General features: G+C 38.5%; 1 protein-coding gene across 7 annotated transcripts in view; it reads left to right on the forward strand.

Moving 5' to 3' along the window:
* Positions 1 to 14,614, forward strand: part of MAP7D2 (MAP7 domain containing 2) — an 87,782-nt gene that overhangs the window by 59,277 nt on the left and 13,891 nt on the right. For 2 of the 7 annotated variants that reach the window (XM_064474497.1, XM_064474482.1), the window contains 6 exons: positions 1,507 to 1,621; positions 2,551 to 2,649; positions 4,602 to 4,712; positions 6,015 to 6,137; positions 9,046 to 9,194; positions 10,284 to 10,411. In XM_064474497.1, the coding sequence (XP_064330567.1) occupies positions 1,507 to 1,621; positions 2,551 to 2,649; positions 4,602 to 4,712; positions 6,015 to 6,137; positions 9,046 to 9,194; positions 10,284 to 10,411 (725 nt within the window). Of the gene's footprint in view, positions 1 to 1,116; positions 1,322 to 1,506; positions 1,622 to 2,550; positions 2,650 to 4,601; positions 4,713 to 6,014; positions 6,138 to 9,045; positions 9,195 to 10,283; positions 10,412 to 14,614 lie in introns of those variants that run through there. The other 5 variants (XM_064474513.1, XM_064474465.1, XM_064474491.1 and 2 more) reach the window with 5 other exon arrangements.

Here is a 14,614-nt window from a genome sequence, read left to right on the forward strand (position 1 = left end):
AGTTCCAGGCATGGTAGTTACTGGAGGTGCCTGATGTCGGGTCTGATCTGCTGAAGGAGCTCTATCGGAGACAAAAGGCTCAACGCCAGTGCAGAGGCTGAAGGAGACTTGCCTGAACAAGGACTGAAATTTTGTGGTACAATATCTCGGGGAGGGGGAATAGGAAACCTAGTCCAAAGTAATGAATCAGTGAGAGAAAGTAATCTGGCCAAGAGATGCGGGAGAGGTTTTCTGCATCGTTGATCTGAGCTACCAAAATATATGGGAGACAGAGCAGGGGATTGATAGAAATCGAAGGGAATATGATACAATCACAGAAACCTACAGGATCAAGAGTTTGAAGCGGATAGAGTAAGAGTTTTATACTAGACCAGAAGGACATAGCAAAGATGGCAAGTAACAGGACCAAAAATACTAATAGGATCAAAGGGCTAAAAACCATTGGGAGTTGGAGGCAAGAGTAGACTCATCTTTCACAGTATGGGTTGGGCTGCTGAAATGTGAAGGTAAAGAGGTTGCCAGATGCGAATGAGGTACTGGGAGGAGGAGGGGAAGAGAGTGGTAGGTGATGAAAGGGTGGGTGGGGAAGAACCAGATTTTATCTGCTTGAAAGGAGGAAAAGAAAAGGTGCAGAGATCACTGCCACAACAATAGACCACTGAGAAACTAGCATAGGGAGGAGGTGGGAACAAAACTGAGTGGAGGTCTTTGAGTGAGAGTTAGGAGGTGGTGCGGAGGGAATAAGGCGACCATACATAGTTGTAAGTGAAAGGTAGAGCAGGATTTGGGGAAGGAAAGAAATCTTGTTCTTCCCCATCTGAAAAACCTAACTCATCAAGCCATGGAGAAGAATATGGGGGTGGAGTGGGAAAAGAAAAAAATCTCAGAACAGCACAATCTGGGTATGCAGTAGAAAAAAATACACAGAGGGGAAATCAGAAGCTTTTAAATGCCTAGGCCATAAAGAACATAGTGGGAGAAAGGAGGGAGTTTTTGTAAAAATAAATAAATAAATTGGGCATCCTGCAAAGTAACCTACTTTGGGTTTGAAGCGATCATTTATCTACGTGGCTAGGAGGAGCCACTGGCATTGCAGCAATTTAGCTGTGCTTAGAAAGGGATGGAAAGAAATCCTGAGGTCTGCATAGACAAGAAGGAGTTAATGCTTGTCGAGCATTATTCTTATACAAATTAAGTCCAGAGCACAGCAGCAGCCTCACCAGCAGGAGCAGATGCTAGGCAGTGATGCAACCTGTGTTATTTACTTAGGCCTCTGTAGTGACCTCAGTGGCTTGCAGACAAAGGATACACATATCTGGAGGTAGGTAGCGTGCTGATACCTTCTTTATTCAGTCCTTTTTCTTTTACTGCAAACAAGGTCCTGTAATCATCTTGCGTGGAGCAACAGGGTAACTGTGTATTTTCAGCATGGTTTCAGAAGAGGAAAATAAAGCCCCCGAAGAACTGATTCAGATTTGGTTTCTGTTTTTGTACCATCATAACCAGGAACGTTTAGAAGCCATGATGCGTCGGTCTCTTGAACGAAGCCAGCAGCTGGAACAGAAGCAGAAGCGATGGTCGTGGGGAGGAGCACTGGCTGCAGGCTCAGGAGGGAGAGATGGTAAGTGAAACAGGCTGCCTGCATTGCAGATCTTGAAGTGCAAAATGCATGAGGTTGTGGAGATGGTAAGGATAATGCATTTTATAGTTAGGGTGGTACTGTAGGGGCTACTGCCCTGGGGTGTGAATAAATGCTTTGTAATTGCTTGCCAGGCTTCCTCCCTCTAATACCTTCTGAGGAGAAAGGTCACTCCTAACTTTAGGAACACAGATCATTTTAATAGAGTAACCAGAATCTGTTTGGAGGATGCTAAATGCTAAAATTAAAATTTATGCTCTCTCTCCCTTATTCTCTTCCCTCACATTGTCTTCCCACGCACACACAGTTAGCAAATTTAATATTCACCAAAGGACTGAGTGCTGTCTAAGCCTTGCAAAAGATGATGTGCTTTTGTTTGGTACTTCTAAAACCTGACGGGAATTTCTAGATGACTATGCAGCATGTGCAGTTTAAAATAGTTCGGTTTCCCCCCCCCCACATACTTTTTGTTGCTGCTCTTTTTGATTTGGCTTCAGAACAAATTATTTTTATTACATAATCAGTCATGTACTGCTTTTATATTTCAAAAAGAAGCATGTTTTCTGTTTTAAATCATACAATTTATTTAAATTTGTCAGGTTTGAATAAACTGTTGTTATGGGGAAAAATATCCATGTTTGGGTGATGATGAAATATGACAGTTACTCCCTTTTAAAAAGTGTGTAAATATACTTAACTCTAAAAAGGCAAACTCTGTTTCACATCATAGTTTTCACAGTATGCCATCAGAAAAGCCAGAAAATTAAATATATGGTAATAAATGAAGTCTTTAATACTTTGAGGAAAAAAACAGTTTGTCATTGTGATGCAGTTTATGCTTAATTCCACCTCCCCCAACTTATTCAGTAATTTCTTTCACCTCTTTTTGCTCTGATTTCTCTGCTGTGTAGGTGAATCAGAAAATACCCCACCCCCTGTTCTAGGTTTAGCTGCCAACACCCTTCCTCCAGACCCTGTGACCTCTACAGCTCCTGCTGATTCCTTCAATGGTATTTCAGAGAATCACAGTACCATCGTGTCTTGTTTATAACTGTTCTAATCACTGTAATCCATCCACTGATCTTGTCCTTCCTAACCACTGTTTTCTTATTATTTCAGTCTGGTGCTCTACAGCATTACCCTTAGCGATGTGGACCAAATGTCTTTTTAATTTCCTTTTAATTTTGCCATGGTGGAGCAGTGCATGCCTCACATTCCAGCACAGTAGAGGCATTTCATGGTTGTCTCACTAACTGTAGATTTCTGCCACTCAGATTTTCACCACTCAGTTTTTCACCTCTGTTAATTCTGTGGGCGCTCTGTGTTTGTGTGTGTAAATATAATTACGCATATATGTGACAGTTCTAATGGACATGCACAGGTGCAGATGGAGTTTGAAAAAAAAAAAATTCAGTTGCACAGTAAGAGAAAATGTGTTATGGAGATGGTGTTTAATCAAAACAGTCCTCTTTTTTCCATCTCAAGGGCCTTTTTCTGCAATATTTTAAGAACAAGCAAATTTGGTATGAACGGCCATGCTACGTTTTCAGCCCCCTGAATTGGATTTTGGCCAACTGGTATTTGAAACAAACTCAAGTAGCTGACTTTGTTTAGGCAATCATGTTTTGTTTTCTTTTATGTTTTTCAGTTATCTTTTATTTTTAATCGTTATTCCCATAAAAGGACTGTGAAGTAGATGAGGCCTCCAAAATTAAGAATGAATTGCATATAGTATTTCTAATTTTGATTGCAAATGCGCTTGGCATTTTGAAAATGTAACATAGCCTGTGCTTTTAAGAACTAGGTTCCTTCTCTCTCCAAAGGAGGAGCTAGGTTTGGATGTTACTCCTGCAGAAAGCACAGACAATGTTGTTCTGCCCACAATCTCACAGAACTATTATTTCTGTGCAAATACTCAAATTTTGTACTAATTGTTGCTTACGTACAAAGCCATTTGGATGTGTGACTAATGTTTTGCAGCGTACCAGCATTATGCCTGCTTTTTTAAAATAGCAAATGTAGAGGATTGTATTGTTTACTGTAGTAGATGGAAGCAAATCTTGCAGACCCCACTTGGGCAACATTTCAATGGATGTAATAGGGAATGCAGTAACTTAGGAGCTGCAGAATTAGGGCCACATATGTCTCTAGCTGAAAATATTTTTGGTTTTGAATGAAATGAAATAAAATTCAAATTTAAGGGACAAAAATCTGTGCTTTTAGCTTTTGAGCATTATGCAGTGATCATCATATACTGGTACACTGTAGTAATACTTGAATACCATTTTTCTGTCATTCAGTTGAATAAATGCCAAGGTAGGAAGTAGGTCTTCTGCCTAGACAGACTTTGTCAACCAGTATTTCAGAAGAAAAATGAAAGTACCAGAAAGCTTTTTTTACTTTTTTTAAAAAAAGTATTCTCAAGAACAAAAATATAAAGGCAAATTGCTGGTGCCAGATCAGTCACTAAAACAGTGAGTTTTCATCGTGCAAACGCACAAGTGTTGGTTATTTCATTTTTCTATTAGAATAACACCTGAAGTCTTCCCCAGCTCTCCCAGACTGAAAGTAGAGGGGAGGGGGAAAGGAGACGAGGAGTCCAGAGTTGTCATGTGTGCAGTTGATTTTCTTAAGGTAACTTTCTGCTTGTGCTGGTATTGAATAGCTTGTATCAGAATGGCTTCACTTCTTCAGACCTGATGTATACCTATTTGCCTGTGGCAGTAAAAAAGATAGGCTGTCGTAAAACTGGAATGTTGATTTCACAAGCAGAGAAGTTGCATCCCAAAGCATGTGCATCTTATAAAATGCTGCTTCTCCAGCAGTCAGAAAGATCTTACCTCATGCCTTATTCAGTGATGTGATCAGTGGCAAGGGCCAGGAGTACAAATGCGAGGTTAATTTTGAGAGTTTATCAATGCTGTGATGTGAATACAAATATCTTCAATGCGTCTCTCTGCAGCATGTGACAAACTTTCAGCTTCTACAATGAATCTGCCAAAGCAAATGGAATCGCCAATCAGTAAGCGCCTCTCCTCCTCCACAGCGGCAATAACACATTCCCCCGACAGAGGCAAGTGAATATGCTGGTCTCCTACCAGCATCAACTCTCAATCTGCTTAAAGCACTTCTTGTCCATATAGCTATGTAACTCACTTATGTCTGTTATTCAAAAGAACTCAAACATTTTTGGGGGTTGTAAGTTAATACAATGAAATAGTTCTGCAGCCCATCCCAAGGCTGTGGTGCCATGCTGGAGATCGTAGGCCAGTGAAAAATGCTGTGGGTTTTTTTTACTGATTCTTTTTCCATGTCTGATACTCCAGCAAACGGGGTTGTAAGTACATGTGGCGACTGCAGCAATTTCCTATAACTCCACAGCTTGTGATCTTCCAGCCAAATAACGAAAAACAAGCAAACCAAATGCGTGGCTCGACAATAGACCTGACATGTGCCGTGGGCAGAGGTATGTCCAATGAGCCACCTGGGAGACTGCAGTCTGGTGACCAGAGTTGTAGAGCCCTTTAATTTGATTTGAAACCCTGATCCATCAGAGGCTCAGCAAAAGATGATCATCCTGCGGGATTAGTGCTTACTAAACACTACAGAGAGGACCGAAGGGTTTACCCCACTGTGAACTCTTTGGCATTTTCTTTTTTGCTTGTTTTGTGTGTCTTTCTTCCTCCCCCCCGCAACGTCTGACAAAAAAACTTAACTGAAATAAGTGACAATGAAGGCTTATTTCTAGAATGAAAAGAGAAGGTAAACTTACTTTCATTTCTGAATTGCTTAATGAAAACTCATCAATAGCTTTGAGGTTATTATGATAGATAGCTATATATATATGCATGTAATAGGAACATCTATAAATATCATTCTTACATGGTTGATGCTTATATTTATGGAGTAGGGAGGAATGCAGGCGTAATGTATAAATAAGACTTATATAATGCAATGAGACTGCAAATTTTAAATGTAGTCCCAGTATGGTTGGCACACCAGTGAGTAACTGCGCTGTTATACCAAATGTTTCACCTTTTCTACTGGGGAAAAAGGCAAACCTTTTTTATGCTGAGTCATGAAAGCAACCATTTTGCAGAATGGAACTTGTCTCTGTGTAAGAACAAAACGCAACGCGGTCTTTACCTTACAATATTTGTTGTACAGGTGGGAAAATAATTTAAAATGATGGAGAAACTAGAAACCTTTTCTTCAAAGGGAATGAAAATTCTCTTTAAATATTTTAAATCTGAAACACTTCAAGATTTTTTTCATTTCACTTGATCATTTCATCATTTTGTTTCAGTTATTTTAACGTAACATTGTTTTATTTCTTTGCATTTTAAATTTTATTTTATTTGCTCCCATCCTTCAGCTCACCGCATGCATCTTAGTCCAATGGAAAACTTTATTGTTTCTCGACTGCTGACTCCCACACAGTCATCTTTAGCCAGAAGCAGAAGTACATTAATGCTTTCTGAGCAGTGCAGTAATCCAGGTAAAAAAATGTGAATTACTCACTTTGAAACAGTTAAGGTATGTTTTTGGTTGCATTTGAGTAGTTGCTGAAAGAAATGGAGTACTATGAACCAAATGACAATTTACATGATGGTACAAAATCAATGATGAAATAAGTTGTTTGTGATAGCAGTGTATTTAAAAGCTTCAAAAAACACATAATCTTGTTTGTCTTGTTCTAAATGTCTCTTTAAAAAGAACATACTTTAAAAAAAAATCAAAAAAATGAACTAACAAAATCACTAAAACCTAACTCAGTGGGAAACCGAATATATTCCTTTAACAAACAGGTTTTTAGACCAGTGTGTGACACATCTCAGAGGCTTTATTTGATATATTAACTTCATCAACTTGCACACCCAAATAGTATGTAGAATAAAAATCCCAGTGCACCATTTGAGCCTTAATTATTTTTACTAAGGTTCCAGTTCTTTGCTGTTAAATTACTTTTTGCCTCTAACTTACTCAGAGCAAAAAACCAGACACACTGATGGGAAGATGTCAGTTCCAGAAATCTTTAATCTAGATCTTTAAGAACTAAAAATTAGGGATGATAGTTACTATTGCTATCTGTAAATGGCTGTCTAATAAAACCCTTATTTGCAAACATCTATAAAACTAATGTTTCCAATCCTGCTAAGATTTAGGCAGGTGCCTGACTTCCAGAGTAGTTCCTGCTTATAAAACTATACCTAGTTGTGGTATTTGCTGAAACAAGGACAGAAGTTTAACAGCTCTTTTTACTTTTAATTAAAGCAAAACCAACAACAAAAAAAAAAAAACCCAAACCCCGCACCCAAAGGCCTGCCTTCGAATGGAAACACTTTTTTTCAGGATAAAACTGGCTAGACAGTATAAGACTGATCATTTTTCTGATCAGTGCTTTCATACGGCATGGTTGAAATAGGCTCAGGTCCTGCATCTGTGCTTTTAATACAAAGCTATATAAAAATTAATTGCAAAGCAGGCTTACCTCCCTTTGTGCATTACTTCTTTGTTGCAGTGCATAGGGACATTGGTATTGAATGGCTCTGAAATTACTTCCCTTGGTTCTACATTAAAAGCAGCATCTGTTGGAAGCAGAAATGCTGTCATACAGTACTCGGCCCATGAGAAAATTCCCAGTTTACTTACTGCTCAGGGATCAACTGCTGCTAAGACTGAACAAAAGCCACCTTGAAATCAGATCAGTATATTCTGCTTAACATTTTGAGGCGAATTGCTGGGGCCACCTACAGATGTTGTTTTCTGTGTTGTATCTGATATTGAATAAGTAAGTAGGGACTTCCATCCTTCCCCACTCATTTTGTTTGTAAACTCCCAGCTTTATCTCCCTCTTCATCGCAGGATCTTTAAAGTAGCACGCTGGCATGGCTGACAAGGATACAGTTTGGTCTGCAGATTGCTTTTCCCCTCGGCTGAACCAGGAGTGCTGATTCTGGGAACAGCTCTCTGAACCAGCATGCTCTACTCATTTCCTCACAAGGCAATTGGGCTGTAGCGCAGGTTGCAAACAGCATCGGTACTCAGAGAGGCCATGGACGGTTTTGCCAGTAATTGCTAGCAAAAGCATTGAGGGACATCTCCCATTTGTGGTGTACTTCTCTCCACAGAAGTCACTTCTTGAACAGGAAGGAGGGTTCTTCCTTTTCAGGAGTTCATACTGTGCCTCACGTCATTAAGTTTGGGTCAAAATTGATCTGCTCCTACATTTTCTGTAAGCTTAGAAATGAGGAGTCTCAATTTAAGACTCTTTCTCTAGGGCAATGCATTATTAATGTCACTCTGAGTCAAGATATTCAGGCAAACAGTTGTTACTGGACAGATACAATTAAAGTTTTTTTACAGGTGAAGCAGCACTTAGGTTTCTGAACATTTTTCTTAATATTCAGTGAACTTTTGCCAACTTGCCAGAAAGTCAGTCAAAGAATACACAGGTCCAGTTAAACTTAAAAGCATACAAAAAGGTTTTGTAAGATATTTATAGGACTTCCCCCAATAAAAAAAAAAAAGGAAATGTGAATTCCTTTACGTTTGAGCATAATTACTGCTTTTCCTAAGTCAATATCCTTCTTGACTTCAGTTGAATACGATTGGAAATGCACCATCCCATGGCTGCAATTAGTATCTGTGTTATTAACAAAGCACATACTCTGTTGATTGTTCTCTGTGTGTGAAAGTTTCACCTTAGAAGGCGATATGAACAAAAACAGGAGTAAAATATCCCATTTTAAAAAACATCCTGTTCACATTGCAAATAAAGAAAAAATACCCAGAAAGGGTTGCCCTGTAAGCTGTAATGCATGTGTAGTACTCAAACTGATGTCTACCACAAGTTACAGTAACTGAAATACCTCAGCAGCATTTAGTTTAGGTTTGGGTTTGTTTTTTTTAATTAAGTATTATTTTGAAAAGCAACTAAGGTATTTAGGAGCTTTTGCCGTATCTAGGCTTTTTTAAAAAGCAAACAAATCCCAAACTCCCTACTCTTCTGTCACCTTTCCTGTTTTGCAGTGTTTGTTCAAAAGTCACCCAACTAGAATTGTTTGATTACTCTTTTTATCATATGCAAAGGAAGCTGGACTTTTCAGAAGAGAAAAGAATCACAGTCATAGTCAGGTGATTCAAAAGGTATATGAGTAAGAGAGCAATATTTACAGCTAATTTTAAAAAAATCCTATAAAATGTTACTTTCAGTTGAGGCATTTTTATTAAACATGGGACCATGTTGAATGTGTTATATAATGTCATCTTTTGAAACACTTTTTAAAAAAACCTTGAAAACTACTTTTGAACATTATAACATAGAAGTATGCTGTTTTCTCCTTTCCTTTACTTCCTCTGTCTGTGCTCCCTTTTGCTCTTGCTATTGTACTATAACTCTTTAGTATTCCATATCTGTCCTCGTGTAGCACCAGCTAGTCCTCTTAAATCTCCCTACAAGCCTTCCCCCACCCGAAGCACCGACAGAAAGAAGGCAACTTCGCCCTCCACTTCCGATGCCATGAAAGGCGCGGCTGCAGCTGAAATTACTCAGGTGGGTTTGCAATGGTTTTGATTTCACTCCTGGGTAAACTGATGCGGCTTTTGGTTGTTATCTTTCCCTTTACATTCATAAAAATAAAGTGCTACCCCTGTTGTAAGAAGCAGTAGTAAGAAAGTAAGCCTTGCATGCGTCTGTTGCTTTCCTGCTCCTGTTTAGCAGCATTTTACTATCTTCCTCCTCCTGGGAATCAATGTTGAGCACTGGTATTTGGAACAGCAACACGTTTATTTTCTGGAAACTGAGATTTCTGGCACTGGTGTATGTTTCTCGACTTGCCTGTAACGTCTGGGATTGGGGATGACAAATAGGGTCTCTCTACTGAGTATGACTATCCAGTCTTGCTGCTAATTCGCAAGCTTCACAGATTTCAGAAACTTGCCAAGCGCGTTGACAATGCCTCCGTTTTATAACAATTGCTTAACTCTTTCTCCGGACATTTTTAATGCTCTTTGCTTAAAAGATGCATTATTGATCCACTGTACTTTCCAGAAAAGCAAAGGCAAGTCACTCACCTTCACTGAGTCTACAAAATGTAAGGCATGTTTTAAAAAATTTAAGCCAGTGCTGTAAAATTCACATAAGGTCCTGTGTTTTGTTAATAGTAAGGGGATTCATGCCATCTAAATTAGACGTAAGTGAGAGGACCAAAGCTGGGAGCTAAAGATTTGTGTAGCGTCTATCCTAGATGTGATTGGCAGCGTTGCAGCGAGATGCCGGGGTACACTGCTGACCATATCTTGAGAGGCGTTGCAGGAGCATATAGATGATTTTGAAAAATCCACCCAGTGCCACTGCCCCTCCCAAGAACTCTTGGAAAGGCTCTGATGTGGTGTTACTTATCTGCAACTTGTATGCTATGTCCATGCAAGACATGGTTTGGTGGTTTTTGGTTTTGTTTTGTTAATGTCTATGTAAAATAAAGAACTACGTACTTCAGTTGTGAGCTGGTGTTTAAAAAACTTTTATCTTAAATGTATGTTACACAAATATGTTTATATGCCATCTTACTAGTAAAACTATCAAATATATTTTTGATGTGTTGGTCCTAATTATGGCAACTAAAATGGACTGTGTTTCTAGACTGAGAAGATAAAGAAAGAGAAGCGACCCTCAACACCCGGTTCATCATCTGGTATGGGATCTCCTCTAAGAAGGTCTGATTCTCCTGCTGCCATGTCCAGACGATCTGCATCCCCTGCGACACCTAAGTATGCCTTTCTTATTAGTGGTCTAATACGCTGTGAGCTTCTTGTTACGTATAAAAGGAGACATAGGTTCTTGAGGAGCTTGCTTTGAAGTGTTGTGTAAAATCTAGTTAATTTTATTTATATATACACACATATACAGATGGGGGGGAGAGAGAGATGTAGATGAACCGATACAATACATGTAAAATTGTGTTAATCGTCACTAGAGACACTTCTCTGCCTTTTGAAACTATCACGGTGCATTTCATAATTCATGTGAAATTTTATTTAATACTTCTTTTTAAACATGCTTTTGTTTTATTGGTTTTGAAGAAAATCTGCCTAATGTGAAGAAATGCACAGAACATGAATACTAACTAGAAATTCCAGCATTTAAAATATGCATTTCCTATTGCTGGCATGGCCATCTGGTTCCATAAATATACTAAATTATGAGTCATCTAAACCATCAGTTTTAATCTTTGCTTATTTGCAGACCTCTGTGGGTTTGTTGCTGTCTGTTGTTGGGGTTTTTTAATGCAGAGTTGTAGACCTATAGCGTATCTGCCCTTACTAGCAACTGAGTTGCTTTTCTTAGTTGTCTTTTGCAGAGCTGTAGTCCCTGTACCACAGATTGCAACTCACAAGTCTAAGCAAATATGTCTTCAGCTTTCTTAGATCAGAATATTAAGTCTGGACCAAATGCAGAAGTATGCTAAAGTAGTCATAGTTTACAGTAGCTGTCTGATTTCCACACACACACACCCCCACACCCACACCCACCCCCAGACCCTGTTCATGGGTCCTGCTTTTGTCTTGAAAATTATCTCCTTTTGTCTGGATTTTTTTTTTTAATCTGAATCTGGCCATACTCTGAATCACTCTTGATGATCCCCTTTCTGATAAATCTCTTGCACTTCAAAAAAACTAGCTGGTGTTCCGTTTCTATTTCAGCTCTGAGTGCATAGCCCTTTAATGGAGGATGATTTTGTGTGTGAATCCAGTGTTGGACAAAATGCAGGAAACCATCTGGCCCTGGGCATTCTTGCTGGTTTAGACATTCTCTTGCATTCAACTAGGAAATTGGAATTCTTGGTTCGTTTTATAGAGCTACAAATTCTGAAACTCTCAGTATTATCTATGTAACATCACCAGATTCTGAACTACGTAAACTTTGTGAAGAGTGGAATTACATGAAACGTTAATGACAACCAGCTTTTTTCATTAGTTTTGACCAGATCATTGTCCAGTGGCACTCAAAAACGTACAAAGGAAAGTCTGATCTATAAAAACATATGAAAACTGATATTCCCAGTTCAGAATGCATCTTTCAGTTCACTCAGCCAGTATAAAAGACATACCAAGAGACATACTTAGTTAAGCAAAATGATTGGTGGGAAATGGATTGCTGAGAGCGAAGCACTTCTTGACAAGCAGACATGGAAAAGGATGGACAGCTTATCATAGAGACATCCAGGGGAAAACCAAAAAGATTTTGTGAAACAAACAGATATTTAGTGCTTCATGGAAGAAGTATGCCCTGTCTTAACTTGTAGCACTAATTTCCATAAAAGGTTAGGCAAAAATGGAGACTCTTTCCCAGAGGTGCAAGTTAGGAGAACCTTTTTATAGTAAAATGTTTTCCTGCCTATAAGGAATATAAACTACTGTTTTTAGAGGAAGAAGCAGATGTCATAGGGAGGAATTAAGCAGCCTACTGGTGGGTTTCTCTGTAATTGTGAGCCACGGTAGTTATCCTTTTTTTTTTTTTCTATTCTCCTCCCTCTCTTCCTCAAGAGAATCTGATTCTGACCACTGCTAGAAATGTATTACTGAGCATTTAATCTTAACATGGCACAATTAGAACACCCTCCTTGACCTTCTGAGAGATATAGTGAATAGAGTTTAAATCCATGTTTATTACTGATTGCAGAAAGACAGTTCTGCTTCAGCACTCTTGAAACATCCTCTCAGAAATATGAAATAAAATTTAAAAAGATGTCCTGATCACCATATTATATTATATAAAGGTACACATTTCTTCATGCTACTCAAATGGAAGATGACGATCTGACTGGACAGTGCATTTAAATATAGGCAGGCTTTTGGAACCTTCCTTTAGATTGTATAGTCTTACCTTGTCATTTAAAATTAACTGTGGAACTGAAGTAGAATTTTAATGTGACTAAATATGTAGACAAATATTCTCCTTGCAAGACTGATGATCTTTTACAAGTTTAATCCTTCTCCTTTCAGCACACCATATGGCCAAAAAAATACCTCAGAAGAAATAAGAATACATATTGTACAGCATTAGTAGTTAGTGATCCTGCATAGCACCTTAACTTCAAAAGCTGTTGAGGAAATAATCAAGTGTGGCCAGTGATTTAGATGATAATTAGCCATACACTTTTTTCTTCTTAAAAGTCTGTGACTTGACATTCAAGTTTTCTTGGTATTGTTCTAATTACTAGCTCTTGACAGTCATCATCTTGGTTTGTGAGTGGTAGTTGCTTGTCATCTTTAGATGTTATTTCATTATTTATTAATTAAAAAGCTCTTTTTATCATGGCAAAGTAACTGAAACAGGCTCAAACACAACAATAAAACTTCGACCTAAAGAGAGATCATGACGGATGGCGGAATGGATTCACAGTAATTACAGAAATAAAATACAAGTATTTGAAGGTGCGAATTTTACTGAGAAAGCAAAAAAGATCAGCCCAAAACGTAACGCCCAAGGCAATATGAGTGAACAAATATGAACCTAAAAAAGAGAAAAGGGGAAAAAAAAAAATATCTTGAGCGATAATTAAAAGCAAGGAAGGAGTTAAAAGCTTGAAGATATTTGAAAAAGTAAATATATCAAGAAATGTCATACAAGAAAGAAACCCAAAACTATTGCTTTGAATCCAGTGTGGATCAGTTGACAAAGACGAAGGTTAATAGATTAGAGAACTGGGATAATTGAGAAATTATCTTTTATTTTTACACTTGCTATTGGATACTGATTGTGTAACGTGCTTCTGTTCTTCACATCTTTCAAAACATCAATAATACCAGGTTCTCTGGTAAATTTTTTTCATGTTTCATCTTCAAAGATCTATACGTTAATCAGTTTATTCTTGCAGTATCCCTCGGAGAATAGTTAAGTGTCCTATCTTATAGAATGGCAACGCAATAAAGCCTGTGTCCTTCACATGTCTTTGGGTAAATAGTCCCTTTAAACTAAATCCTACTTCCTTGATTCTGTCATGTCCCATCGATTTCAAAGTGTCTCCAGATAAGCCATAGTATAAGCCAGTGAGTAAAAATGGAAAGCTCTGACCAGCCTCTATGTTACATTATTTTGCCAAAACGTTACCTCATATGAGAAGGAGAGGGGCAGGGGGAAGGGACAAGGGACTGCAGCGCTGCTGGTGGGTGGTGGTTCTTGGTTCATTTCCAGTTCCCACTCTGTGTCACTGTCCTTTGCTCATACTTTCACTAAGTGAACCCGTAGCTTGGTGGTTCTTTTGGGTGACGCCCCACTGCAGCTGTTGGGATACACTCTGATGTCAGAAATGCACATGCTCAATCAGAGTACCAATGAAACAGGAACCTAGAGTAGTACAAAAAAGACTTTGGTCTTTTTGTTTTAAAAGTGACCTGTGATGAATTCCTCACAGAAGTAGCTTCTATGTCCTGCAGTGACCTAGTTTTAGATTTTATTTGATGTGTGCTACGTTTACTACTCTTGATTTCTGTTTTTCCTTGGAAAGATAAAAACAATGGGTAGAATGTTGGATCAAGACTATTCTGAGGTTTTCTTCAGCAGCAAGCTAAAGAATGGGCTAATTCAAGATTTTTAAAACATCTGCAATAATGCAGTTATCAAAATAACTATTCTGTAGACCTGTGCTGAGTTTGTGCTCTCTTAAGAAATGTAAAAGAGAAATGAATCTGTCTCTGGCTAGAAAAGATCAAAACTAAGAGTGGAAGAAAACTACTTTTGAGAAAATGTCACAGATAGCAAAGCAAAAATGTCAGAACCCAGGAATAGCTTGTGATCAGAGCAATCTCAGAAAGCAGGCTTGAGAACATGCAAGTGCTTCATGTGGTTTCGGCAGAGCTTTTGTTGAATTAAGAGGGAGATGGTGGGGGGGCGGTGTATGGAAATAATGCAGCTCTGGTATTGCTGCAGATTTCTCATTTAAAGTCAGCCTTCTGAACTGCTGCAACTGA

The sequence above is a fragment of the Phalacrocorax carbo genome, chromosome 1 (assembly GCF_963921805.1).
Source record: "Phalacrocorax carbo chromosome 1, bPhaCar2.1, whole genome shotgun sequence".
Classification (NCBI taxonomy): domain Eukaryota; kingdom Metazoa; phylum Chordata; class Aves; order Suliformes; family Phalacrocoracidae; genus Phalacrocorax; species Phalacrocorax carbo.